Source organism: Ovis aries, chromosome 14 (assembly GCF_016772045.2).
Source record: "Ovis aries strain OAR_USU_Benz2616 breed Rambouillet chromosome 14, ARS-UI_Ramb_v3.0, whole genome shotgun sequence".
NCBI lineage: Eukaryota > Metazoa > Chordata > Mammalia > Artiodactyla > Bovidae > Ovis > Ovis aries.
Genome location: NC_056067.1, coordinates 48,887,931 through 48,914,114, shown reverse-complemented (window position 1 = coordinate 48,914,114; position 26,184 = coordinate 48,887,931). Strand labels below are relative to the sequence as shown.

At 45.6% G+C, this 26,184-nt stretch overlaps 1 protein-coding gene and 2 long non-coding RNA genes across 6 annotated transcripts in view; 2 read left to right on the top strand and 1 right to left on the bottom strand.

Annotated features, from left to right (window-relative positions):
• The window catches only part of LOC105608813 (uncharacterized), a 100,863-nt gene extending 94,403 nt beyond the window's left edge, over positions 1-6,460 (top strand). The window contains exons 8-9 of one of the 3 annotated variants that reach the window (XR_009596206.1): positions 9-194; positions 1,806-6,460. This is a non-coding gene — a long non-coding RNA (uncharacterized LOC105608813). Of the gene's footprint in view, positions 1-8 lie in introns of all 3 variants that reach the window. The other 2 variants (XR_009596208.1, XR_009596207.1) reach the window with 2 other exon arrangements.
• Positions 2,516-12,978, bottom strand: PSMC4 (proteasome 26S subunit, ATPase 4). 2 transcript variants are annotated; one of them, XM_004015250.6, is made up of 11 exons: positions 12,905-12,978; positions 11,906-12,004; positions 11,077-11,263; positions 7,773-7,919; positions 7,582-7,691; positions 7,385-7,478; positions 3,673-3,840; positions 3,511-3,587; positions 3,200-3,368; positions 2,938-2,993; positions 2,516-2,750 (listed from the first exon to the last, which is right to left on the bottom strand). In XM_004015250.6, the coding sequence occupies exons 1-11, from the start codon at positions 12,938-12,940 to the stop codon at positions 2,637-2,639; spliced, it is 1,257 nt and encodes a 418-aa protein (XP_004015299.1). In that variant the 5' UTR covers positions 12,941-12,978; the 3' UTR covers positions 2,516-2,636. The 2 variants fall into 2 exon arrangements, with proteins under 2 accessions (XP_004015299.1, XP_060254078.1); XM_060398095.1 differs by having other exon boundaries at positions 2,516-2,993.
• Positions 9,303-26,184, top strand: part of LOC132657692 (uncharacterized) — a 30,570-nt gene continuing 13,688 nt past the window's right edge. The window contains exon 1 of the long non-coding RNA XR_009596209.1: positions 9,303-11,324. This is a non-coding gene — a long non-coding RNA (uncharacterized LOC132657692). The remainder of the gene's footprint in view (positions 11,325-26,184) is intronic.

The following is a 26,184-nucleotide window of genomic DNA, read 5'->3' as shown; positions in this document are numbered from 1 at the left end:
CTTTGCAGAGAGAGAAAAGGGATCTGTTTCCCTTAGTAGGAAAACATTTGCTTTCAAGACTCCACTTCCAATGTGTTCATGTGTTGGGCTGTTCAGCAAACTGGCCTTACTTTTTCCTTCTTAATGCAGTAGCATGTAGCTGAGAACAGAAAAAAGCAGTCCCCGACATCCAGGAACTGGCCTGACACTTACAGGTAGGCCTCAGTGGTATTGAAAGATAGCCTAGTGCTCACAGCTGAGCCATATTATCCTATTGGACATAAGCAGTCTCATGGAACATCAGCATTAGGGTCACTCAGACCATAATGAAGGGAGGCCACTTTATAATTTTGTCTAAGCATAGACAACAAGGTTGCTGGGCAACCCTCAAAATATACCAAATATCCCCTCTTCCAGCTAATATGAGTGGCTACTACTTTTTTACCAATTAGAGCGTCACACTAGTCTGCTGTCATTTCTGGGGTACATGGCTTTGTTTTTTTCCCAGTCTCTCTGCCCTTTATCACTGATGTTTACAATGTGTTTTGTCCCTTTGTGGCAGGAGCCAGGGGTCACTCCTGCATTTAAATTAGGACTTAAAAATAACAAAGCCATGCAAAAAAAAAAAAGGGATTTTACAAGTCCTCTTGCAGGAGGGAGAGTAAAGGAGGGAAACTGCTGAAGTTAGGGTTGGATCCTTGGGTAGGGAAGATCCCTTGGAGGAGGAAATGGCAACCCACTCCAGTATTCTTGCCTGGGAAATCCTCTGGACAGAGGAGCCTGGTGGGCTGCACTCCATGGGGTCCCAAGAGTTGGACACGACTTAGCAACTAAACAACAACAAACCTAATTCAAGTATAGGACTTCCCTGGTGGTCCAGTGGTTAACATACCACATTTCCAATGCAGGGGCAGAGGTTCAATCCCTGATTGGGGAACTAAGATCCTACATACTGTATGGCACAGCTGAAAAGAAAAGGTCAAGTATATATTGAATACAGAGTGTATTAGAAAAAAAAGCATTCTCATGGCACACTTGCCCTGTATTTCCCTGTCTACTTCCAAGAGGCAAGGACCTCTCATCCTTTTGTTTCTTTTGAAATTTACTTCCATTATTTCTAAACTATATGCTTTTGTAAACTCATCAGTTTTGATATTAGCTGCTACTGAATATGAACGGTGAAGACTTCAGGTGTCTTAACCATCCACTTTCCTCTTGATCATGCTGTTTGGTTTCCTCAGAAGGAATCCTTCAGTTGCCTGCCCAGGGCACTTAGTTAATCTCATCTTCAGCATGGCCCGTCTCATCCTTGCCCCAGGTACACCAGCCCAGAAACTGCTGGCCCAGCCTTTGCAGAGTAAATCTGAGGTCTTCAGCCAGGCTGGGGAAGGGTCACAGGGCCTGGAGTAACAACAGCTCATTTGTTTCATTTGTTCATCTGTGTATCAGTTCTGGTTTTTATGTAGCCTTTTAGGTGATCCTCCTGTTTCCTGCCCTCACCTTCAGAACCTGGCCCCTCTGGTTTCTGAAAATGGGAGTCTGTTTCTGGACTTCCCATTAGTTCAGGTTCACGTTTCCTCAGATCTGCTACATCAACAAGCAGATCTCTGCCTCTTTTCAAAATCGTTTCATTGCCATCTCCTCCCTCCTTCTGTGTCCATGAAAATTTATAACTTACTTTTGTTTTCCTGAGGTGCCAGGAGGGAGGAAGAGTTAATTAACTTCTCTGCTCAACCTGTCATGCTTATCTACAGAGGAATCACCTATCTCTTCAAGGACCTGATTCGACTGTTTTTCCTTATACCTTCTTACCATCTCACTCCCAGCTCTACGGTGACATTCACACATTTGTCCAAGGAACATGAACTGAATGTCTGCCATGTGTGGGTGCTGAGACTTGAATTGTGATCAAGCTACAATCCCTGACTACGAGGGAGTCCAGTCTGGAGGAGGCAAATGTAAGAAGTCCCAAGCAGAGCACGTGCACGGTGCAAGGGCAGCATAGGGAACGGGTTACTTCCCTTTGGGGTATCGGGGAAGACTCCCCAGAGGGAGAGGGGTCTAAACAGAGACATCAAGAGAAAGTGGAAACTGATCCTACCAAACACATCTGTGCCCCAGTGAGATGGTAGGAAGAGCCAGAGACACTGACAGAACTCAGGCAATCCAACTTCCCCCTTGCCCCCTCATCCCTGCTCCAGGGGACTCCACTGAGTGGTTCCTCCGCCCTTGATACATACTCTGAGTGTAAAGAAGGTAGGCATTGCCCAAAACTTGAATGGTCTTCTACCTGTAGGAAATGTGGATAGGGAGATTATAGAGGCTTTATTTTGTGGTCATGGGCTGTTCATTTTCCATCCTTTTCCCCAAATTTCTGAAGCCATTTAGTGTGAATTCTTTACTTCTCCCTCAAGCTGTAACCCAGGCCACGTACCTCAACTGCGTATCTGTCAGGAGAGCAGGAGGGGCACAGAGGATCCTATTCAAGGACCAGCTTCTCCAAAGGAGTTAAACTTATAATGAGAAATTAAACAGATTCAGTCATATTTGTTTAATGAATAAATCAATCCTGGGTAAAGAGGAAAGAGAACTGGGTTTGGGGAAAGAGGCTGGGGAGGTGAGAGAAGCCCCCAGTCCCTCTGGTTTGGGTAGAGGGGTCATTTGTAAAATTCATGCTCCTGTTCGTCCTTCTTGATGACTGTCTTATATGCTTTCTCGAAGTCCTTGGCCAAAACAATGTAGCGATTCTCTCGGACAGCCAACATCCCGCTCTGTCAAGGGATAAGAGTTAAAACCTACTCCTTGCACTCCCCGCCTCCAGTGATGGTGCAGGAAGACACAGACGCAGCCCAAGACCCAGGGTGGCAATGAGGGACAGAAGGACCGTGGCAGAGTGGTTTCAAGAGGAAGGGTCTCCACACATACCCCTGACCAATCTAGACAGAAACCATCACTCACCTCCTGACAGATGGAGTTGATATCAGCTCCTGAAATCTTATCTGGTCTAGCCACATCTGTGGCAGATGTGTTAAGGAAACTATTCCTTGCATGACAGGGTTAACGCCCAGAGCCAGAAGTTGTTCGTGGGCTGTCTCTGTTATCAGCCCCCTCCCCAAACCTTGGTCTCCCACCTGCTCAATCTGGGTGGCGGTGAGGGCAGAGGTGGAGATACAACCCCCATTCCCAACGGTGACCTCCCCTTGCTTCTAGAGGAGGATACAATCTTCCAAGTCAACCTCCTCAGAGAGATTCATCTTGCTGGTGATAGTAGAGAAAATCAGTCTCTTCTGGCGGCGGTCAGGGAGTGGAAATTCAATTTTACGGTCAAGGCGTCCTGGCCGTAGCAGGGCAGGATCCAGGGTGTCTGCTCTGTTTGTGGCCATGATCACCTGGCATTGGGGACAGGCCAGCTCAGACCTCTGTCCCTTCTATACTCTCCCTCCCACTGCAATAGCTGTCCCCTCACAGGCCAGCCTCCATCTTTCCCTGCTTCCCACACCACACCGCCCCTGCCCATCCTGAATCCCAAACCTTCACGTTGACGTTCTGGTCGAATCCATCCATTTGATTCAGTAGCTCCAGCAGGATTCTCTGAACCTCCCTGTCAGCTGGAGAGTATGTAACACGGTCAGCCCAGGGCATCCCATAGGCAAGGCTGCCCAAGACCGCAGGCCCTGTGTGGGCATCACTCACCCCCTGTCTGGGCATCAAATCTCTTGGTGGCGATGGCATCAATCTCATCTATGAAGATGATGGCAGGTGCGTTCTCCTTGGCCAGGCGGAACACGTCCCGGACCATGCGAGGGCCCTCGCCCAGGTACTTCTGTACGAACTCTGAGCCCACGACGCGGATGAATGCAGCTGATGGCAGGATGACAGGGGTCAGATGGGAATGGGACTCCTGCCTGTAGGGCCCCATTCTACTTTAACTGAAACTGAGCAATCCTTGAGGACATCCGTTTCTTTGGATGCCCACTCCAAGTGGTCAGGTCATTCACTCATGACCTGGGCAGGGTCCTAGATCCAATCAGGAGGACCAGCTACTCCCTCGTACCCCTCAGAGACCCAGCAGCCCAAATCGTGAATCCTGCCTATGGATGTGCCATTTTTTGGCCCAACATTTAAAAATCAGGATATTTTTTAAAATGTGTCTGTACTCCAACATGCCTATAAAATAGAGCTAGAGACATTCATGGAATCCAATGTATATTAAAAAAAAAAAAAGTGGATTTTCAGAGTGCTTAAAACACCAGCAAGAAAACAGGCTTTTCATACACTAAGGCATCATGTTACCTCACCAAGAGCTCAGTTCCATTTGCTCAAAGGACCCACCTTTGAATATCATGCAAGAGTCAGGAACCAGGAGCATATAGTCTGACATAACAAATGGCAATGGGGTTGACAACAGGTTTGTTCTGGGCCTGCCTCTCCTTTCTATCTTTTCTTAGAGCTTAACTTGTTTCTTAGTGTCTAGATGTGGCGTTGTGTTGCATGGAGCAACCTTCAGGACATTCCTTCTAGGTACCACAGAGAAAGGAGACACAGAATCCACTATGTAGACCTGGTCATAAACTAGGAGTTGTGCAGCTTGTAGCCCGGTCCTTCTCTAATACGGTGGCTACTGGCCACAGTGGCTACTGAGCAAATGAAATGTGGTTGGTCCAAACAAAATGAGATATACTCTAAGTGTGAAATACATACCAGACTTCAAAAGACAGCACCGAAAAAAGTAAAACATCTCAATAAATGGCCACCAACAAATGAACGAACAGATAAAATATGCTTTATACATACAGTGGAATATGATTTGGCCTTTAAAAGGAATTAAGTTCTGACACATTCCAACATGGGCAAGCCCTGAAGACATGATGCTAAGTGAAAGCAGGCAGTCACAAAAAGATAAATACCGTGTGACTCATCCACACATATGAGGTGCCCAGAACAGGCAAATTCAGAGACTGAAAGTAGAATAGAGGGTTCTCAGGGATGGTGGGAAGGGAGAAATAGGGAATTATTGTTTAATGAGTATAGAGTTAGTTTGGGATGATGAACAAGTTCTGGAAATGGATAGTGGTGGTCACTGCACAGGACTGTGAATGCACTTGATGTCACTTGTAAACTGTACACTCACAAAGTAGCTAAAGTAATAAATTTTACATTACATATATTTTACTACCATGAAAAAATGATAGAAAAAACTCAAATTTCATATCTGTTACATGTTAAAATAACATTTTGAATATACCAACTAAATAAGAAATAGATATAGACTAAGTTCACCTGTTTAACGTGTTTAAAATAATGAGTACTTGAAATTTTAAATTAGATATATAGCTTGCATTCTACAGCTAACTCTTGAACAACACAGGGTTTAGGGGCGCCGATCCTCTGTGTAGTAGAAAATCTGTGTATAACTTTATAGTTGGCCCTCCGTATCTACAGTTTTGCATCTGTGGATTCATCCAACCATGCATCGTGTGAAAAAATCTGGGTACAAGTGAACCCTCAGAGTTCAAGCTCTGTTGTTCCAGGGCCGTATTTCTATTGAACTCGGCCTGTCTACAACCACCGTGCTCTCAGGACAACAGCCAAACTCTCTTATATTAGCACTAAGATGATTTATATTCATGCCCTTTCTGACTTCTTCTGGTCCCATGACTTCTTCTGGTCCCACAGCCCCTCCTTCAGTCAGCCTTCATCAGTTATTTTCTGAGCACCTACCACAATTCAGCTACTGGGCGGGCACTGGAAACACAAAAGGACAAAATCACCAGTTCCCTGCCCCCACAGAGTTTAGTCACGGTCTACTCACCACTACTCATGACTCCCTAGATAAGTTCTTTCCCACCCCCTCGTCTTTGCAAATGCTATTCCCTCTCCTTACTGAGTGCCTGGCAGACTGCTCACAGCTCTCTTTTGGGACCCCTCTCTGAGAGGCCTTTGCAGAATGGATTGACAACCCTCCTGGAGGGCTATCCCACTACCTTCCTTGCTTTCCTGAGGCATTTGCTACTCTGTAGACTGTCCCCACCCAGGCTCACTTCCTCCCATGACCCCTTGCTCACACGGCTTCAACTATAGGGGCCTCCTCACTGTTCTGGGACATTAAGCACATACCTGCCTCAAGGCCTTTGCACCAGCGAAGTCCCTCAGTCAGACACACTCCATCCCTCCAGACGTTCACGTGACTCACTCTCTCAAAAGCATATTCTAGGTCTTTACGTAAATGTCACCTCAGAAAAGTCTTCTCTGACCACCTCCAGTCCTGGCACATACAGCTACAGCCCGTTTTTCCCTATCTCCCTGCCTCTTAATTATTTTCTTCAGGCATTTAGCACCATATGACATATGACCTGTTCATTCATCTGTTCAAGTACTTCCTCAACCAAGACATCACATCTATGAGGTATGAAGACTTGTCTTCCGCACCTAGGACACAGCTTGTTATGTATCAGGTGCTCAATAAATATTGAATGACTAAGTGTTTATTTTCCTTTTTCCCTCAGTCAAACTGGGAAACTCTCCAATGCAGGGTCATGTCTGGCTCATCACTCTATCCCAGCACCGGGGACTGCAGAAGTTCAATGAGCTGCTAAACCAATGAATGATCACGACAATGGCTAATATTTACTATACTTACTATGTGCCAAGGTACAGTTTTAGAAGCTTTATATTGGTTTAATCCTCTGAATAATCCAGAAAATTAGGAAATGGAGTCACATAGAGGCTAACTTGCCAAAAAGTTACATAAACTAACTTACATAAGTAGTACAACCTTACATAAGAAGTTGTAAGAGGTCCATATTTCAAAAACCCAGGCGGCCTGACCCAGTGCTTACTCACTACTCTCTACTGCTCCCTGGCTTAGTATATTAAGATTTTAGGAGTCCTGTTTTTAGGCTTTACAAACAGTAATACAGTGACTTTCAGACATCTTTGAAACTTACAAGAAGTACATTTGTACAACCATAGCAGATATGTGTATGTATATTTGTGTGCATTAATTTGCACAAACAATATGAGCTCTTAGTATCTGGAGTGAACTCTGATGTTTTCTGTTCTATTTTACTTTTTAAAATGCTGGTTAGAACCCATGAATTTGAATTCATAATTACTAACAGGTCATGACCCACCAAAGGAAAACTATGTCATTATTTCATTAATTCTCTCCACAATCATGCTATGAAATGAATGTTTTATTAGATGAGGAAGTTGAGGCACGAGAGTAAAGTCACCTTCCCAGGATGGCATGGCCACCCAGTAAGACACACACTGGGGCTTTGACCCCAGAGCCTACCTTCTTAATCGCCATGCCACACTACTTCCTGAGGAGGATGAGAGAGCTGAGGGCAAGGTCAGAAAAGCCCAGAAGACCAGAGCTTGGGGGAGGGGCCAAGCGGCTCACCTGTCGTGTGATGAGCCACAGCCTTTGCCAGCATGGTCTTCCCGCAGCCAGGTGGGCCGTACATGAGGACGCCTCGGGGTGGGTCGATGCCGATCTGAAGCCCAGAGGTGGAGAGGAGGATGAGCCAGGGAGTGCATCACCAGCTGGAGACCCGGCGGACCCGGCCTCTCCCTCCCCTGCCAGATCTGGCCCCTTACCTGCTTGTAGAGCTCGAAGTGTGTGAGTGGGAGCTCCACGGCCTCCCGCACCTCCTGCTTCTGGATGTCCATGCCCCCAATGTCCGCATACATCACGTCTGGCTTCTGATCTGGTGGGAGAGCAGAGCTAGGGCTCCCAGCCTGGCCCGCAGGGTCCCTTCAGGCCTCCCTGGCCCAGGGCTCCCCCTCACCTGAGGTGAGCATCATGATGCTGCTGTCGGCCTCGGGAGGCAGCACGTCCACCAGGGCGTTGCTGTGCTTGTGGAGCGCCACCGAGGCGTTGGGCTTGAGCAGCTCCCGGTCAATGGTGCTCAGGATGCGCACGTAGTAGTTGGAGCCTTTGTGAAGAACAAGAAGGGAAAGGGGAAAATGAGAAGCCCCAGATTCTACCCCTAACTCTTGAGCTCCGGACCAGGTGACCAGCAGCCCCCTGGAATGCCTGTCCCTGGATGTCCCCCAGCAGGGCTCACTCACTGTGTCTCAGTGTGCTCTCAGTATCTTCCCCCCATCTGTGCTCCTCCTCCTGGGTCTCTGTCTCAGGGAGGCCTGTGGTCCCGAGTCACTAAAGAGAGACCTAAGCCTCATCCTGGGCTTTTCTCTGTTTCCCTCCACAGCTTGTCAGTCACCATGGCCTTCCACTGGCTTCCTAAAATGTCTTTCCAACCAATCCCTCCCTCCCCCTAGGGACCCTGCCCCGACTCAGCACCAACCTCTCCCATCTAATTTATTTATGTATTTGTTTAGGGCTGCACTGACTCTTTGTTGCTTTCTCTATGAGAGGGCTTTCTCTAGCTGCGGTGAGCAGGGGCTGTTCTCTAGTGCAGAGCATGGACTCTAGGGCACACGGGCTTCAGTAGTTGTGGTGCATGGGCTCGTTGCCCTGCAGCATGTGGAATATTCCTGGACCAGGGCTTGAACTTGTGTCCCCTGCATTGGCGGGTGGACTCTTTACCACTAGACCAGCAGGGAATTCCTCTTTCCCCATCGAGGTCTCCGCCACAGACTCTTGCTTGCCCAGACTCCTCTATCTCACCTCCTCAGTTCACCTTCTACATTTATGGTAGTGACACACACATCTCCTTCCAGCCTCAGTCTTTCTCCTGACCTCCAGACTTGGCTGTCCTGTAGCCTCCCAGACACTTCCCTGTGATGTCCCAGGCTGCCCTCACTCTCTCGACAAGGCTGCTTTTCTGCCCATGTCGCCATCTCAGGGACAGCCACTGTCCCCGAGTCCAACAGATCAAAGACACACTCACTTTGGATCTCTCCCTCCCTTCACTACCAACTCCAGGGTCCAGTCACACACCTTTCCCCGCAAGCTTTACAATCATATGGCTTGATCTAGAGGAGCAGAGGCCAGAAGCAAGAAAAGACAAGTAAGACGCAGAAACAATGACCATCATGAAGGCAGCACCTAGACCCATGTTAATAACAGCAGCTCTCACATAAAAACTGAGTCCTAATCAGAGCCCAGTCTCACTTCTGTTTTCAAATTGCATGTCCCAACTCAGTCCCAAAGAAAGGCAATGCTAAAGAATACTCAACTACCGCACAATTGCACTCATCTCACACGCTAGTAGGGAAGGCAATGGCAACCCACTCCAGTACTCTTGCCTGGAAAATCCCATGGGCGGAGGAGCCTGGTAGGCTGCAGTCCATGGGGTCGCACAGAGTCAGACACAACTGAGAGACTTCACTTTCACTTTTCACTTTCAAGCATTGGAGAAGGCAATGGCAACCCACTCCAGTGTTCTTGCCTGAAGAATCCCAGGGACAGGGGAGTTGCCTGTCTATGGGGTTGCACAGAGTTGGACACGACTGAAGCGACTTAGCAGCAGCAGCAGCAGCACACACTAGTAAAACAATGTAAAAAAATTCTCCAAGCCAGGCTTCAGCAATACGTGGACTGTGAACTTCCTGATGTTCAAGCTGGTTTTAGAAAAGGCAGAGGAACCAGAGATCAAATTGCCAACATCTGCTGGATCATCGAAAAAGCAAGAGAGTTCCAGAAAAACATCTATTTCTGCTTTATTGACTATGCCAAAGCCTTTGACTGTGTGGATCACAATAAACTGTGGACAATTCTTCAAGAGATGGGAATACCAGACCACCTGACCTGCCTCTTGAGAAACCTATATGCAGGTGAGGAAGCAACAGTTAGAACTGGACATGGAACAACAGACTGGTTCCAAATAGGAAAAGGAGTATCTTAAGGCTGTATACTGTCACCCTGCTTATTTAACTTATATACAGAGTACATCATGAGAAACGTTGGGCTGGAAGAAGCACAAGCTGGAATCAAGATTGCCGGGAGAAGTATCAATAACCTCAGATATGCAGATGACACCACCCTTATGGCAGAAAGTGAAGAGGAACTAAAAAGCCTCTTGATGAAAGTGAAGGAGGAGAGTGAAAAAGTTGGCTTAAAGCTCAACATTCAGAAAAAGAAGATCACGGCATCTGGTCCCATCACTTCATGGCAAAAAGTGGGGAAAACAAAAATAGATGGGGAAACAGTGAGAGACTTTATTTTTGGGGTTCCAAAATCACTGCAGATGGTGATTGCAGCCATGAAATTAAAAGACGCTTACTCCTTGGAAGGAAAGTTAGGACCAACCTAGACAGCATATTAAAAAGCAGAGACGTTACTTTGCCAACAAAGGTCCGTCTATTCAAGGCTACGGTTTTTCCAGTAGTCACGTATGGATGTGAAAGTTGGACTATAAGAAAGCTGAGCGCCGAAGAATTGAAGCTTTAGAACTGTGGCGTTGGAGAAGACTCTTGAGAGTCCCTTAGACTGCAAGGATATCCAACCAGTCCATCCTAAAGGAGATCAGTCCTGGGTGTTCATTCGAAGGACTGATGTTGAAGCTGCAACTCCAATACTTTGGCCACCTGATGCGAAGAGCTGACTCATTTGAAAAGACCCTGATGCTGGGAAAGATTGAGGGCAGGAGGAGAAGGGGATGACAGAGGATGAGATGGTTGGACGGCATCACTGACTCAGTGGACATGAGTTTGGGTAGACTCCAGGAGTTAGTGATAGACAGGGAGGCCTGGCGTGCTGCAGTTCATGGGGTCCCAAAGAGTCGGACATGACTGAGTGACTGAACTGAACTGAACTCAACTCAGTAGTAGTTGTGAAATCATTTTAGATAGTCATGACCAGAATGCTGTTTAAAACAAAACAGACTGGAACAGAATGGAAAACTAATTAGAGTATCACACCACAATGAAGCTAAGTATCCTTTGATCAAACTTTTACTGTATAAGTTATATATATATACTTATAGAGGAGAAAGGGAGAGAATGTAAAATATGTAAAATATAGTTCTACTTTTTCATCAGACTGAAAATGCTCTGAAAAACACTATTACACCATCTTCCCTTGTTTGCCTTTGTAAGTTCCTGGCACATGGCAGGAAATAGTTAACAGCTGTTGAATGGACAGATGGGTAAACAACACCCCCTCTCACCCCCACCCCCGCCACGCACCTGTGGTAGAGCCCACGATGGCTGTATTCTGATCCACAGCCTCCAGAAACTGCCCGATAACCAATGGGATGCTCTGGATTCGTTTCACCTCCTCCTGGGCATGGAGGAACTCCTTCTTCAGGTTCTTTTGCTCATCCTTGATATACTCCTCCTGCACCTCCAGGAACTCCAGCTCTTGCTGCAGCTTCTGTGAGCAGACAGTGGAGAAGCAGGGATGGTTCCAGGCCTTGCTGAGCCAAGGAATGAAGGTAGGGGAAGTATGGGATGCTGGGCCCTGTGCAGGGTCCAGACTGGTTTTGTTAATTTTTTTTTTTATTGGCATATAGTTGATTTACAATGTTGTGTTAGTTTCAGGTATACACCAAAGTGAATCAGTTATACATATACTCACTCTTTTTTCTTAGTTTCTTTTCCCATTTAGGCCATTACAGAGTATAGAGTAGAGTTCCCTGTACTATACAACAGGTTCTTATTCCCTGGTAAAGATCCCCTGGAAAAGGAAATGGTAACCTTCTCCAGTATTCTTTTTTATTTTTTAATTGAAGGATAATTGCTTTACATAATTTTGTTGTTTTCTGCCAAATATCAAAATGAATCAGCCATAAGTACACATATGTCCCCTCCCTCTTGAACCTCCCTCCCATCTCCCTCCCCATATCACCCCTTTAGGTTATTACTGAGCCCTTGTTTTGTACTCCAGTATTCTTGCCTGGGAAATCCCATGGACACAGGAATCTGGTGGGCTCCAGTCCATGGGGTCACAGTCAGACAGGACTTAGTGACTAAATAACAACAACGCTGATATTTTGCGGACTGGCTTTGAATGTACCTTGTAGCGGCTGTAGAGGTCCTCCAGGTCCTCTGGCTCAGGCCCCAGGAAGGACAGGCCAGTCTGGGGCCGTGACACAGACAGGGCCGGGATCTCATCCTAGACCATGGAAGGAAACTCAGGTTGGAAGGTCCCCTTATGAAAGAATCTAAAGCCCCCCTCCCCACTTCACCATGAAGTCACTTGGCCCCTAATAGGTTCCTGACATTCAGCACCCTAAATAGATCCTGGGAACTTCTCAGCCCCCTAAAGACGTTCCTGAAGTCACCCAGCTCCTAACAAACTCCTTGGTCACAAAGCCTTCCAAACAGATCTGGTATCAGATGCCACTTGTAACATGTCCTCAATGTCCTAACTCCCGTCTAGGGCCTAAATGTCTGATCAACTCCTTACCAGACCCCAATGCCCTCCAGCCCCCCTCAACAGGTTTGAAATACTACAGGGATGCCTCAATTGATGGTGAAAGTCACCATGCCTTCATACAGTCCTGGTATTACTCAGTTACCCCCCAAATATCCCTCATGAACTCCAACTCACATTAGGCCCTTATGTCACCCAGCTCCCAGGCAGGCCCCCAAAATCACTCGGCCAGATTACAGATATTACTTGGCGCTCCAACACCAACTAAGCCCCAAATATCAGTCAGCTCTCCAGCTCAACCTCATATATCATTCGGCCCCATGGCCGAATCCCATACATCACTCACCACCCGACCCACCCCTAATGCCACTGGGCCTAGCTATGTCACAGCATTCCACCTAAACCTCGAAATCATTCAGCCCCAAAGAACCTCTAGCGTCACCGTTTCCCCAGCCCCGCTTCCCAAGCCCTAATACCATCACTCAGCCACCCAGACACCCAGCCCAGGCCTCGGATCGGCACGAAGCTCTCCACTGAGGCCTCCGAAATCACTCAGACCTACGCTTGGATCCCCAAAGTCACTCAGAATCCCAACCAGGTCGGCTTCGCCCTCTCCCCAAGACCCAAGCCCCACCGGACCTGAGCTTTCTCCACCAGGATACCTATCTCCTCCATAGTGACCAAGCCGGCCTCTGTGTGGCCCGGCCTAATCCAGTCACCGCTTCCGCTGACGCCACCGGAAAGCAAGGCCTGGATGGGTTCTGGGAAGCGTAGTTTAAGACACGGCTGAGAGAAGGTTGAATGGGCGCGGTAGGTAAAGTGCAGGGCGGCTTCGTCCTGAGCTCCGCCCCCAAGACTTGCTCCTGCGCACTTTGTACCTCGCGGGCGCGCGGGCGCGCGGGCGGGCCCGGGGAGGTGCGCGTCGGCAATAGCGCGCGGGGCCGCGGTCTCGCGCGGCTTTTTCTGGCGCTGGTTTTCGTGACAGCAGGTGGCGCTGCCCGCATTGGTTTTCAAACTGAGTAATTTCTCAGATATCTGTCAGATCTGGCCAAGTGCTCTTCTTTCTTGTTTAGAGGCTTGGGCAGGGTTCCGCAGAGGCGGGGGGTGGGGGGTGGGGGTGGGATGTCTTTAACGGGGTTTCTACGTGGGCTGCAGCCGAGGATTGCCCTCCGCGCGGAGCCAGGAAGACCAAGGCTACTCGTAAAGGGTGACACCCTTTACCCGGCTCCAGACCGGGGGTGAGGAGCTCCAAGCCCGCCATTACCGGTAGCCGGGAATCGAGTAGAACCCGCGCATTACGGATGGAGAAAGTGAGGCAGCGGTGCCAGGAGCTGGGTCATGCAGGCCCTGTTGCTTAAGTTTAACGTGCTCAACCCATTGAATCTTGACAGACATTATGTTCCCTCTTTCACTCTGATTGAAACTAGAGCGCGGGGGCCCAAAGCCTGTGCTTCCGGCCGCGGGAAAACACTGCCGCTTATCACACCAGCTACAGTTTTGTTAAGTAAACTTCGTATTCAAGTACAGAGACATACGTATCATTAAAAGTGAAGTCGCTTAGTCGTGTCCAACTCTTTGCGACCCTATGGACTGTAGCCTACCAGGCTCCTCTGTCCATGGGATTTTCCAGGCAAGAGTACTGGAGTGGGTTGCCATTTCCTTCTCCAGATACATATCCTTAGTGTACCGTTCAACAGATTTGCACAAAGCGAACACACCGATGGCTTTCAGGTGGCACTAGTGGTAAAGAATCTGCCTGCCAGTGCCGGATATGCAAGAGACACGGGTTCGAACCCTGGGGTTGGGGAAGATGCCCTTGAGAAGGAAATGACAACCTACTCCAGTAGTCTTGGGCTTCCCTGGTATCTCAGCTGGTAAAGAATCCACCTGCAATGCAGGAGACCCGGATTCGATCCCTGGGTCAGGAAGATCCCCTGGAGAAGGAAATGACAACCCACTCCAATATTCTTACCTGGAGAATCCCAAGGACAGAGGAGCCTGGTGAGCTCTGGTCCATAAGGTCACACAGAGTTGGATATGACTGAAGTGACTTAGCAGCAGCAGCAGTAGCATACATGGGAGAACCCAGAAAAACTGAGTAATCCCTTAAATATCTTAATTATCTCGCCTCTTCTACCTGTATCATTTCTAGATTTCTGTCTTCGAACTGTCTTCCAATGTGTTCTAATGGTTCTTCATCTCATCTATTGAGTCCTTCAGGTCCAGTTCTGTTTGGTTATTATTATTATTTTGAGTTTCAATTTCCTTGGTAAAGTATTCTTTCTGTTCATTATTTTTATTCCTAAGTTTACCAAACTGCTTTTCTGAGTTTTCTTGCAGCTCACTGAGTTTCTTCATGACAAGTATTTTGAATTCTCTATTAATTAGATAGCAATATTCTGTGAATTCCAGTTGAGCTATTTCAAATCTGAAAGATGATGCTGTGAAAGTGCTGCACTCAATATGCCAGCAAATTTGGAAAACTCGGCAGTGGCCACAGGACTGGAAAAGGTCAGTTTTCATTCCAATCCCAAAGGAAGGCAATGCCAAAGAATGCTCAAACTACTGCACAACTGCACTCATCTCACATGCTAGTGAAGTAATGCTCAAGATTCTCCAAGCCAGGCTTCAGCAATACGTGAACCGTGAACTTCCTGATGTTCAAGCTGGTTTTAGAAAAGGCAGAGGAACCAGAGATCAAATTGCCAACATCCGCTGGATCATGGAAAAAGCAAGAGAGTTCCAGAAAAACATCTATTTCTGCTTGATTGACTATGCCAAAGCCTTTGACTGTGTGGATCACAATAAGCTGTGGAAAATTCTTCAAGAGATGGGAATACCAGACCACCCGACCTGCCTCTTGAGAAACCTATATGCAGGTCAGGAAGCAACAGTTAGAACTGGACATGGAACAACAGACTGGTTCCAAATAGGAAAAGGAGTACGTCAAGGCTGTATATTGTCACCCTGCTTATTTAACTTCTATGCAGAGTACATCATGAGAAATGCTGGGCTGGAGGAAGCACAAGCTGGAATCAACATTGCAGGGAGAAATATCAATAACCTCAGATATGCAGATGACACCACCCTTATGGCAGAAAGTGAAGAGGAACTAAAAAGCCTCTTGATGAAAGTGAAAGAGGAGAGTGAAAAAGTTGGCTTAAAGCTCAGCATTCAGAAAATGAAGATCATGACATCTGGTCTCATCACTTCATGGGAAGTAGATGGGGGAAACAGTGGAAACAGCGTCAGACTTTATTTTTTTGGGCTCCAAAATCACTGCAGATGGTGACTGCAGCCATGAAATTAAAAGACGCTTGCTCCTTGGAAGAAAAGTTATGACCAACCTAGATAGCATATTCAAAAGCAGAGACATTACTTTGCCAACAAAGGTCCGCTTAGTCAAGGCTATGGTTTTTCCAGTGGTCATGTATGGATGTGAGAGTTGGACTGTGAAGAAAGCTGAGCGCCGAAGAATTGCTGCTTTTGAACTGTGGTGTTGGAGAAGACTCTTGAGAGTCCCTTGGACTGCAAGGAGATCCAACCAGTCCTTTCTAAAGGAGATCAGCCCTGGATGTTCTTTGGAGGGAATGATGCTGAAGCTGAAACTCCAGTACTTTGGCCACCTGATGCGAAGAGTTGACTCATTGGAAAAGACGCTGATGCTGGGAGGGATTGAGGGCAGGAGGAGAAGAGGGCATCAGAGGATAAGATGGCTGGTTGTCATCACTGAATCAATGGACATGAACTTGGGCAATTTTTGGGAAATGGTGATTAACAGGGAGGCCTGGCCTGCAGTCCATGGGGTCACAAAGAGTCAGATGCAACTGGGCAACTGAACAACAACTTGTGTCTACCAGTAGGTGGTGCAATAGCACAAGCTTTGGAGTTCTCTTGCGCGCTACCTCTGGTTATGAAAGTGAAAGTATTAGTCACTTAGTCCTGTCTCTTTGCGACCCCATGGACCCCATGGACTGTAGCCCACCAGGCTCCTCTGTCCATGAAATTCTCCAGGCAGGAATACTGGAGTGGGTAGCTGTTCCCTTGATTGAACCCGAGTCTCCTGCACTGCAGGCAGATTCTTTACATCAGAGCCACCAGGGACCCCCCAATTCTGGGTGCTCATTCTCAAATATTCAATACGTATAACTGAATATTTGAGAATGAGCACTTTCCACTCTTAGAGGCAGGTTCGATCCCTAGCTCAGGAAGATCCCTTGGAGGCAGGATGGCAACCCACTCCAGTATTCTTGCCTGAAGAATCCCCTGGATAGAGGAGGAGCCTGGTGGGTGAAGCCGGGCGGGCTACATTCCATGGGGTGGCAAAAGAGTCAGACATGACTTACGGATGAAACAACAACTTTCAATTCTCCACTACCTCTGTTCGTGGTGTCCCTTGTGCCCTCATTGTTGCTGTTTTCTGGTGCCTTGCTGCTGCCAACGTTGCTGGCATTACCACCTGGGGTACTGGGAGGGTACATGCCTCCACCATGTCTGGGGTCTCCTGGCTCTGCCACAGCAGGGATCCAGGGTGGCAGGCATCTCTGCCATGACCAGAGTGGTCAGGTTGGTGGGCTCTGCTGCTGCAGACAGGGCAGGTGCTGGCGTTGTGGGTCCCTTTGTAGCTGAATGGACAGGGTCAGAGGCTCTGCTGCTGCTGCTGTGTGATTCTCTGTGGCTGCGAGCATTGCTGCAGCTGGGAGGCTGGTGTCACGGGCACTGTCTCCCCTGAAGCCACTGGTTTCTCAGCGAGATCAGCCACCATGGCCAGGTTCCAGGGATCAGGTCAGGAACCACCTCGGCTGTCCCCCTTCTTCTGCCTCCTCTGTGTGTTCCAATCTACCCACCTTCAGATGCACACTTCTGAGGAATTCTCTGGCATCCTGCTGTGTTGGGAAGAGGCACCTTTGCTGAGTTATGGATGTTTTACTGGTTGTAGATTGAAGGGGAGAGACAAAGGGAGTGTCTCAAGCTGCTATGATGCTGAAGTCACTCCTAAAATCAGAGAGCATAGTTTTTTGTTTTGTTTTTTAAATTGTATTTATTTACCTTTGACTGCACTGGGTTGTCTTTGCTTTGCAAGGGCGTTTTCTAGTTGCAGGGAGCGGGGGCTGCCCTCTAGATCCAGTGCACAGGCTGCTCACTGTGGTGGCTTCTTTTGTTGTGGAGCATGGGCTCTGGGGCGCGGTTTCAGTAGTTGTGTTGCGTCAGTTTAGTTGCCCCTCGGCATGCAGGATCTTCTGGGACCAGGGATCAAACCCATGTCCTGTGCATTGGCAGGCAGATTCCTAACCACTGGACCACCAAGAAAGTCCAGACAGCATACAATTTTAATCTAACCTGACAACCTCTGCCTTTATTTGGTATGTTTCATTCATTTATGTGCAATGCAATTATTCATAAATTGGACTTAGATTTGTCATTTTATTATTTGTTTTCTATTTGCTCCCCTGTGTTTTGTTCTTATCTTTTCCCCTTTCTGCCTTCTTTTGAGTTGGAGTTTTTTCATTTAGTTACTCTATTGGTTTCCCCAACACCTCCTCCCCTCTCCCCCATACACTAGCTGCTAATAGATGATCCTTCCCTGTCCTCTGACTGAAAAGAGAGTTTCTTAAAATTTTTATGCCTTCGTTTGCTGCCCCGATCTGGGATTTGGATCACCATCTGGTTAAAGGTGGGCTTTCTTGATGGTCAGACGGTAAAGAATCTGCCTGCAATTCAAAACACGTGGGTTCGATCCCAGGGTTGGAAAGATTCCCTGGAGAAGTGAACGGCTACCCACTCCAGTATTCTTGCCTGGATAATTCCATGGACTGAGGAGCTGGGTGGGCTACATTCCATTGGGTCGCAGAGAGTCAGATACAACTGAGCAACTAACACGTTCACTTTTTCATTGGTTAAAGTAGGAAGATACAGGAAGGTAAAAATACCCACAAAACTTTACCACCATATCAGTAATTTTTTGGATTTTGACTTCCCTTCCCAACCTGCCTTCTCTCAATTACTTTCCAGGGTTCATGGGAAGTTGCTTTCTGTTTTCTGGCTAGAACTTTTAGTTGTAATCAGTGAGAGCTTACTTACAGTAGGCTTGACCAATCTTAATGAGAACCATAAGGAAACATACACACAAAATCAGCCGAGAAGAATGACATTATTTTGAGTTTTTCAAGTATCTTTTATGTCCTGCTTAATTGAAAACAGTTGAATTCTGGTATCTGTTTCTGCATTCAGTGTATTGTGAAGCGTTGTTTTTGGTGAAGTATATTAGGAAAATCTGGCTTCACATGTATAAGCAGTTACAGAGGTATATTTAAAAGATTTACTAAAAATATATAAATTATACAAATATTATAAATATAATTATATAAATATTTAAAATATTATAAAAATATTATGTGGCACAGGGCTTAGTTGGGCTTCCCAGGTGGTGCTAGTGGTAAGAACCCACCTGCCAAAGCAGGAGACATAAGAGATGAGGGTTCGATCCCTGGGTGGGGAAGATCCCCCGGAGAAGGGAACAGCAACCCACTCCTGTATTCTTGCCTAGAGAATCCCATGGACAGAGGAGCCTGATGGGCTACATACCGTCCATGGGGTCGCAGAGTTGGACACCATTGAAGCCACTTAGCAGCAGCAGCAGGGGCTCAGTTGCCCTGCAGCAAGTGGGATCTTCCCCGATCAGGGATCAAACATACACCTTCTGCATTGGCAGGCAGATTTTTTACCACTGAGCCACCAGGGAAGCCCTTGAGTACATCTTTTACCTGTTCACTGTTTTATACCATTATGCATCAGATAACTGGAAAATATTGCTTTAGTAAGTTATTCAAATTTTCAAAAATGTTGAAACATTTCATTATATAATATTGAAAAAATCATAGTCATGAGTATCCACATTGATCTTATCAGAAAATCTGTAAATATTTAGAAAGTTGCTAGACACAAGGTGGCAGATATGTGTTTCTCCTCGAAGGTTCAGATTTTATCATCTGTCACAAATTCAGTCCGTTATTCTCCTTAAAGGGGAGTCTCACTTTGTTCTTTTTCAGAAAATATCTGCCAGATAATCAAGTCTATGGTTTTAAAATTGTTCTTTCAATGTAAAAAAAAAAGTTACACTATGACAAAAGCTGGCAGTACAGTTCATAACTCAAGTAATCCAACAAATGCTTTTTCTTGAGAGTCATCATATATCATTATGTAGCTTTATATTGACCTTGCATTTTGTCATGCAGTATATTAAAATGACATGTACTCAAGGGTAGAGATTTAGTGGAATTCATAATTTAAAAACTGGATATTATTGTTTGTTTTTTGCTGTGAGTCCTTTGTAGAATACAATAATTTCTAGGATGTTGGGTGCCACTGCCTTGATTTGCAACAAGAGCCAGGAGTTTTTCTTAGTTGCAGTACATGGGATCTTCATTAAGTCACATGTATCTTTTGTCATGGCACATAGACTCTGTAGTTTTGGCACGCAGGCTTCAGTAACTGTGGCACACGGACTCTCTAGTTGTGACGTGCAAGCTCTGGAGCTCACAGGCTCAGTAGATGCAGCGTGAGAGTTTAGTTGCTCCTCAGCATATGAGATCTTAGTTCCCTGACCAGGGATCAAACCCACGTCCCCTGCATGCAAGGTGGATTCTTAAGCACCGGACCATCAAGGAACTCCCAAGAGACAGGATTTTTACCTGCCGTTGTTTTTGCAGATTTTAACATAATGTAAAATCTGAATAATGTCTTAGTTTTGCTATGAAAATAAGCTTGATCCAGGGGACCCCCTGAAAGGGTTAAGGAGATGCAGGGGTCTCCAGATCCACTTTGAAAAGCACTCTACTAAGAGAAAATATAAGGGAAGCATTTGTGGGTCTCCTACAGGACTAACAAGAATAAAAATGGATGGCACTTAACCCAGCCAGAAGGTTAGAGCCAAAGAGACCTGAAGAATAAGAAGGAATTAGATCAGTGAGGGAGGCATTCCAGACTAACAGAAGAAGCAGGGCAAGTGAGAGTATGTGTAGGAGACATAAGGGGACCAGGGGTGATGAGTTGAAACAGGAAAGAAGAGCTGGAGGCATAATTTGCAGTCTTGAATATTATCTAAGGAGTTAAAAATCTATCCTAAATGTAAAGGACAAGCACTGAAGGGTTTTAAGCTGGGAGATGACTTGACAAGATTTTACTTGTTTAGGATGATCACTCTTATTGCAGTGTAGATATGGATGCAAAGGAGAAAAGACTTTGAGCAATGGCTATGTGAATCCATTAGTAAAATGGCAGTTGAGAAGAAGAAAGAAAAAGTGTTAGTAGCTCAATCTTGTCCAACTCTTTGTGACCGCGTGGACTGTAGCCCACCAGATCTCTGTCCATGGAATTCTCCAGGCAAGAGGACTGAAGTGGGTAAATGTTCCCTTCTCCGGGGAATCTTCCCAACCCCGGGATCAAACATGGGTCTCCTGCATTGCAGGCAGTTTCTTTACTGTCTGAGCCACCAGGGACTTGGAAGTAAATAGATGAATTTGAGGCAACCCACTCCAGTATTCTTGCTTGGAAAATTTCATGGAGAGGAGCTGGGCAAGCTATAGTCCACGGGGTCACAAAGACAGACACAGTTGAGTTACTAACACTAACACACACTGTATATTAACTTAAAAAAATTAAACAGGCATTTTACTCTTGCTTTTCTGGAGAACTGATGCCAATGGTGGCATCATTCACTGAGATTAAGAATAAGAAAAGAACCTAGGTAGGTGGAGCGAGACTGAGGTTTGGGATATACTAAGTTTGAAGTGACTTTGAGATATCCAGTAGGTATCCAGTAGACAGACAAACCATCTGGAACTCAAAGGAGAGCTATTCTTAAAATTTTCAAAATCCTCTCTTGGTGTAGAATCATTGATTTTTCTCCTGAACTTGTACCCCTGTTATCAAGAATTACTGGGTCATGTTCCTTATCTCCGTACTTCTATTGGCCTAGCCCCAGTGACTTAGTTTTTACATCTCAGCCATTATATGGTGGTAAATAGTGAATATTGATAACTTCTGGATGGGATCTTATTTACAATAATAAATATAACAAAAGCAGGAGGTCATTTAGAATCATTACAAGGTATGAGTCACCTTATGGTGGTATCCGAAACCAGGAAAAGGTTTGAGAAGGCGTAGAAAGAGTGTAGGATGTAAGAAGAGGCAACAGTGATAGAGGCTTGAAGATGAGTGGTGGCAGAGGATAAGGAGCTGGAAAGTTGCAGCCCGAGGGGTTAGATGGAAACTTAGGTGCGTGCACACACACATGCACGTAAGCATGTGCTGTCAGAGAAACGAGCAGAGGGAGAAAATTTAAAAAACAGGTTGTGAGAGATCATATCAGAGCAGGAAGATATCCTCTGGATTTAGTTACAGTGGTTATTGGCGACCGTGGCTGGTGTAAACTCAGCAAAGTGGTGGGGTGAAAACTAGACTGTAAGGGCTGAAGAATGTAGAAAGAATACATGTAGAAGCATATAGAAAGTTGAGTTAGTGAGTGTACACTGCTCTTTCAAGAGACTTGACTCTATGGAAAGGAAAGTTAGAGGGTTTCATTTAGGGCAGAATGCATTGTTAGAAAAGTATGTGTGTGCGTGTGTGCATGTACATATGTATTTTAAAGAAACTGAACATGATTATACAATGATGTGTAGGAGCAGAGATTTAGAGAAGGGGGTTAATTGGTGAAGCCTGTCTCCTGACACAAGGAGAGGGGGATAGTATTTTGATTAGGTTGCCCTCTATCTTCAGTTCCTTCAACTTTATGCCTCTAATTAAGGGGCATGAGAACTGGAAACTACCTCTATTTGATGATAATATGATTATAAGAGGATCAGTGAAGGGACTTTCCTGGAGGTCAAGTGTTTAAGACACTGCACTCCCAGTGCAGAGGGCATGGGTTTGATCCCTGGTCAGGAAACTAAGATCTTGCATGCTGCATGGTGTGGCCAAAGTAAAAAATAAATAAATAAAAAGAATTGGTGCACAGCAACCATGAACAGGAGAATTTAGTGAAGCAGCATGACACACGATTAATATACAGAAGTCAACAGCCTTCAGCGGTATCCAGTCAGAAGAGGTCACAAAAGAGCACAGCCTATACACGAGAGCAAACAGTAATGATAATAACATACCAAGGCAGAAACTTAGCAAGAAGCCTGTAAAACTTATATGAGGAAAATTATAAATACTCATAAAAGAGGGAAAAGTAAACATGAATGAATGGAAGGCCAATTTCTTTGAATAGAAGTCTCACATAATATAGTAATTCTTTCCAAGTTGATTTATAAATGCAATGGAACTCCCTCAAAACTATCATCAGGTTTTTATCTAGAATTAGAAAAGTTGATTATAAAAATATATTTGAAAGAGTAAACAAGCACAGCTAGGAAAGCTCTTAGAAAAAGGACCATGACAGGTAGGTAATGACCAGAGAGCTAAACACAGTATAAAACTTCTGTAATTACAACAATGAGGAATTAGCACATGAATGGATAGACCAAAAAAATAGTAGAAAATTCAGAAAGCAGACCCAAGTGCATATAGAAATTTAGTATATAATAAAGGTTGCATTTCAAACCACTGGAGGGAAGAAGGATTTTTTTAATAAGTACTGGGGTAAGTGGATAATCATATGGAAAAAGATCAAATTGAATCTACTCCTTACACCATATATCAGAATAAATTTTAAAAGACTCAGAGATCTGAATTTTAAAAGATGAAACTATGAAAATCCTAAAAGAAAACAATGACTTGATTTATAATCTTCAAGTGGGCGAAAGTTGCTAACTGTGATTCAGAATGTAGAAGCAGTAAAAGAAAAGATACAGTTGACTACATAATGATCAATTTTTGCATAGCAAAAAATACAATGAGAAAAAAAGACAAAAGAACAGAATTCACAGAAAACACAAGTCCTTAAACAAATGAGCAGATGCTTGACCTCTTATAATACTTAAAATGCAAATAAAACTACATTGAGATATAATTTATTTATCTGATTGATAACATACTTTGTTGTTCTAATGTTGTGGGGAAATTGGCACGCTCATATTGCTGGTGGGAATGAAAAATAGTACAAACCTTAAAGAGTCCCCCTATATGCAGGAGACCTGGGTTGGATCCCTGGGTCAGCAAGATCCCTTGGAGGAGGGCATGGCAACCCACTCCAGTATTCTTGCCTGGAGGATCCCATGGACAGAGGAGCCTGACGGGCTACAGTTCATGGGGTCACAAAGAGTCAGAAAGAACTTAATGACTTTCACTCATATAGAGGAGGATCTGGTAATCTCCAGCAAAGTCACATACATGTAGCTTTTTACATATCAATCTCACTTCTAAAGAACTTATATATTCCCTTTGATCCAGAAATTCTCATTTTACTCTCATTTCTAGGGTTCTATCACAAAGATACAGTGACAAAAATACAAAATAATGAAAGTACAAGGGTGTTAATGGTAGTATTTTTTGTAACAAAAAAATACTTGAAACCAAAATATCCATCAGTAGTGGAATGACTGAATAAACTTAAGGTATATTTACACAGTAGAGTACTATGCAACTCTAAAGAAGAATGGAGATCTTTACATGTTGTTATGGTATGACCGCCATGATAAAGTGTTACACAAAATAGTAAAGTGTAGGATGGTGTATGCAACATGCTACCTTTTGTGTAAGAAAGAAGGGAAATGCAAATACATACGTACGTTTGTGTATTTTCAAAGAGAAACACTGGAAATGAATAAAAATCCCATAAATATAGTTATTTACAGGTGAAAATAAGAACTCTTTTTCCAGCAGTTCTTTTTCTTTTAATTTTTGGCTGTCCTGGGCCTTCGTTGCTGTGCAGGTGTTTCTCTAGTTGTGGCTAGCGGGGGCTGTTCTCAAGTTGCGGAGGGCAGGTTTCTCATTGGGGTGGCTCTCTTGTTGCAGAGCACAGGCTCTAGGGTGCGCAGACTTGAGTAGCTGCAGTGTGGGCTCAGTAGCTGTGGTTCTCCAAGCTCAATAGTTGCTGGCTCAGGGGCTTAGCTGTCCTGTGGCGTGTGGGATCTTCCCGAATCAGGGGTGGAACCCGTGTCTCCTGCATTGGCAGGCGGATTCTTGACCACCCGGGAAGCCGGGAGAAGAAATGCGATAGCGGGCACAGAGACTGCAGCTAGACCTCTGGGAATATACCTCATTATAAAACCTGGGCTTTGGAATCGTGCAAATGTTTTATACATTTCTCTCTCTTTTTTTTTTTTCCAACGAGATCAAAGGGCCGCGACCGGCCCCTGTGCCCCCGCGCCAGGGGTGGCAGAGGACCCGCGGCGCGGATGCGTATAGCCTCACGTTTCGTCGGCCCTCGGCTCTTCCCGCAGCAGTCCCTTTCCGCGTCCCAGCGCCTGGGCGTGGCCCCGGCCAGGAGGGGAGGGGGCGAGGCGCTGAGGCCTGGAGGTCCCGCTAGGGCCGCCCCCTCCCCCTCGCCCCTCCTCCGGCGGGGTCGCGCCGCTGGACCGAGGCCCCGGCTTAAGCTGGACGGACGCCTCCCTAGACCTACGGGCGCGGGCGAGTCCGGGGACGTGCGCGCGAACCCTGCCATCGCTCCTGTCGCGCGGACCAGGGCAGCCGCCGAGGGTGGGCTGAGGACGCCGCTGGGTAGGGGTAGGGGGGCGCCCGTCGGGAGAGGTAGAAACGAACAGCCTCCAGAGTCCCGCCGCCTAGTGCAGCTACAAACCCTTGTGGGGAGGGCTGGCTTTCGGTAGATCGGTAAACTAGTAGGAATCAAAGCTCTTTGAGAAATGACTGATTTCTGGGTTTGGTGAGGAAGTGTACAGTGATGAGCCTGACTGTACTGTCAGGCTGTACTGTACTGTCAGCCATACTGTACTGTCATACTGTACAGTATGACAAGAGTATGACATCTTGTCATACTATAAATCAAGGAGGCTCCTACTAGTCAAAGGTGGAAATTGAAAGAGCAAATATGTTTAAAACCTATATATTCGTAATAGTATTAAACACAGACACACACACCCAATGTTTGTTTGCCTTCAGAAAGAGCTAAGTCTGAAAACTGAAGCATTTGTGTTGTTTTTTCTGTATTACCTGCAACTCAGGGCAACCAAGGGATTAATGAGGAATGTTTCTCTGCATAGTAGTGTATGTGTATATTAGTGTACAGATGTTTCTGTATATAGTATCTAGTAAATGAAGAAAGAATAATAAATTAGCAACCCCCATTTTGCAAAGTCCCTAATGAAATAATAAATCTAGGAAGGTTGCCAGATTCGGCCTATAAATTTCATGGGAACTACTTATAAAATTATAGTAGAGTTATATTGAACATGTATGAGTTTTAGTTGCTCAGTCATGTCCAACTCTTTTTGATCCCATGGACTCTAGCCCTCCAGGCTCCTCTGTCTATGGATTTCTCCAGGCAAGAATACTGGAGAGGGTAGCCATTCTCTTCTCGGAGGGATCTTCCCATCCACATATTTATCCTGAAAATTAATTTTGTTTATCTGAAGTTCAAGTTTAACTGAATGTCCTATATTTTACCTGGCAGCCCTAGATCTAGATAATGATCAACAGCTGATGTTAACATAACTGAGACAGATGCAGAAGTATCATTTAATAAAATTAAACATTCATTTATGTGTAAAAAAAAAACAAAAATAGAAGGAAATTGTTTAATAGAATAATGTGTACTCACAGAAATACTATGCAAGCATTATATTTAGTAGCAAAATGTTGAAAGCTTTTGCTTTCTGATCAGGAGGAAGACTAGAATGCCCTCATCATGACTTTTATTCTACTATGTATTAGAGAGGCTAAAGAAAAGATATAAAGATGAGAAAGAGAGTAATTAAACTCATTCATAAGCCCATGTGGCTCAGTGTGTAAAGAATTTG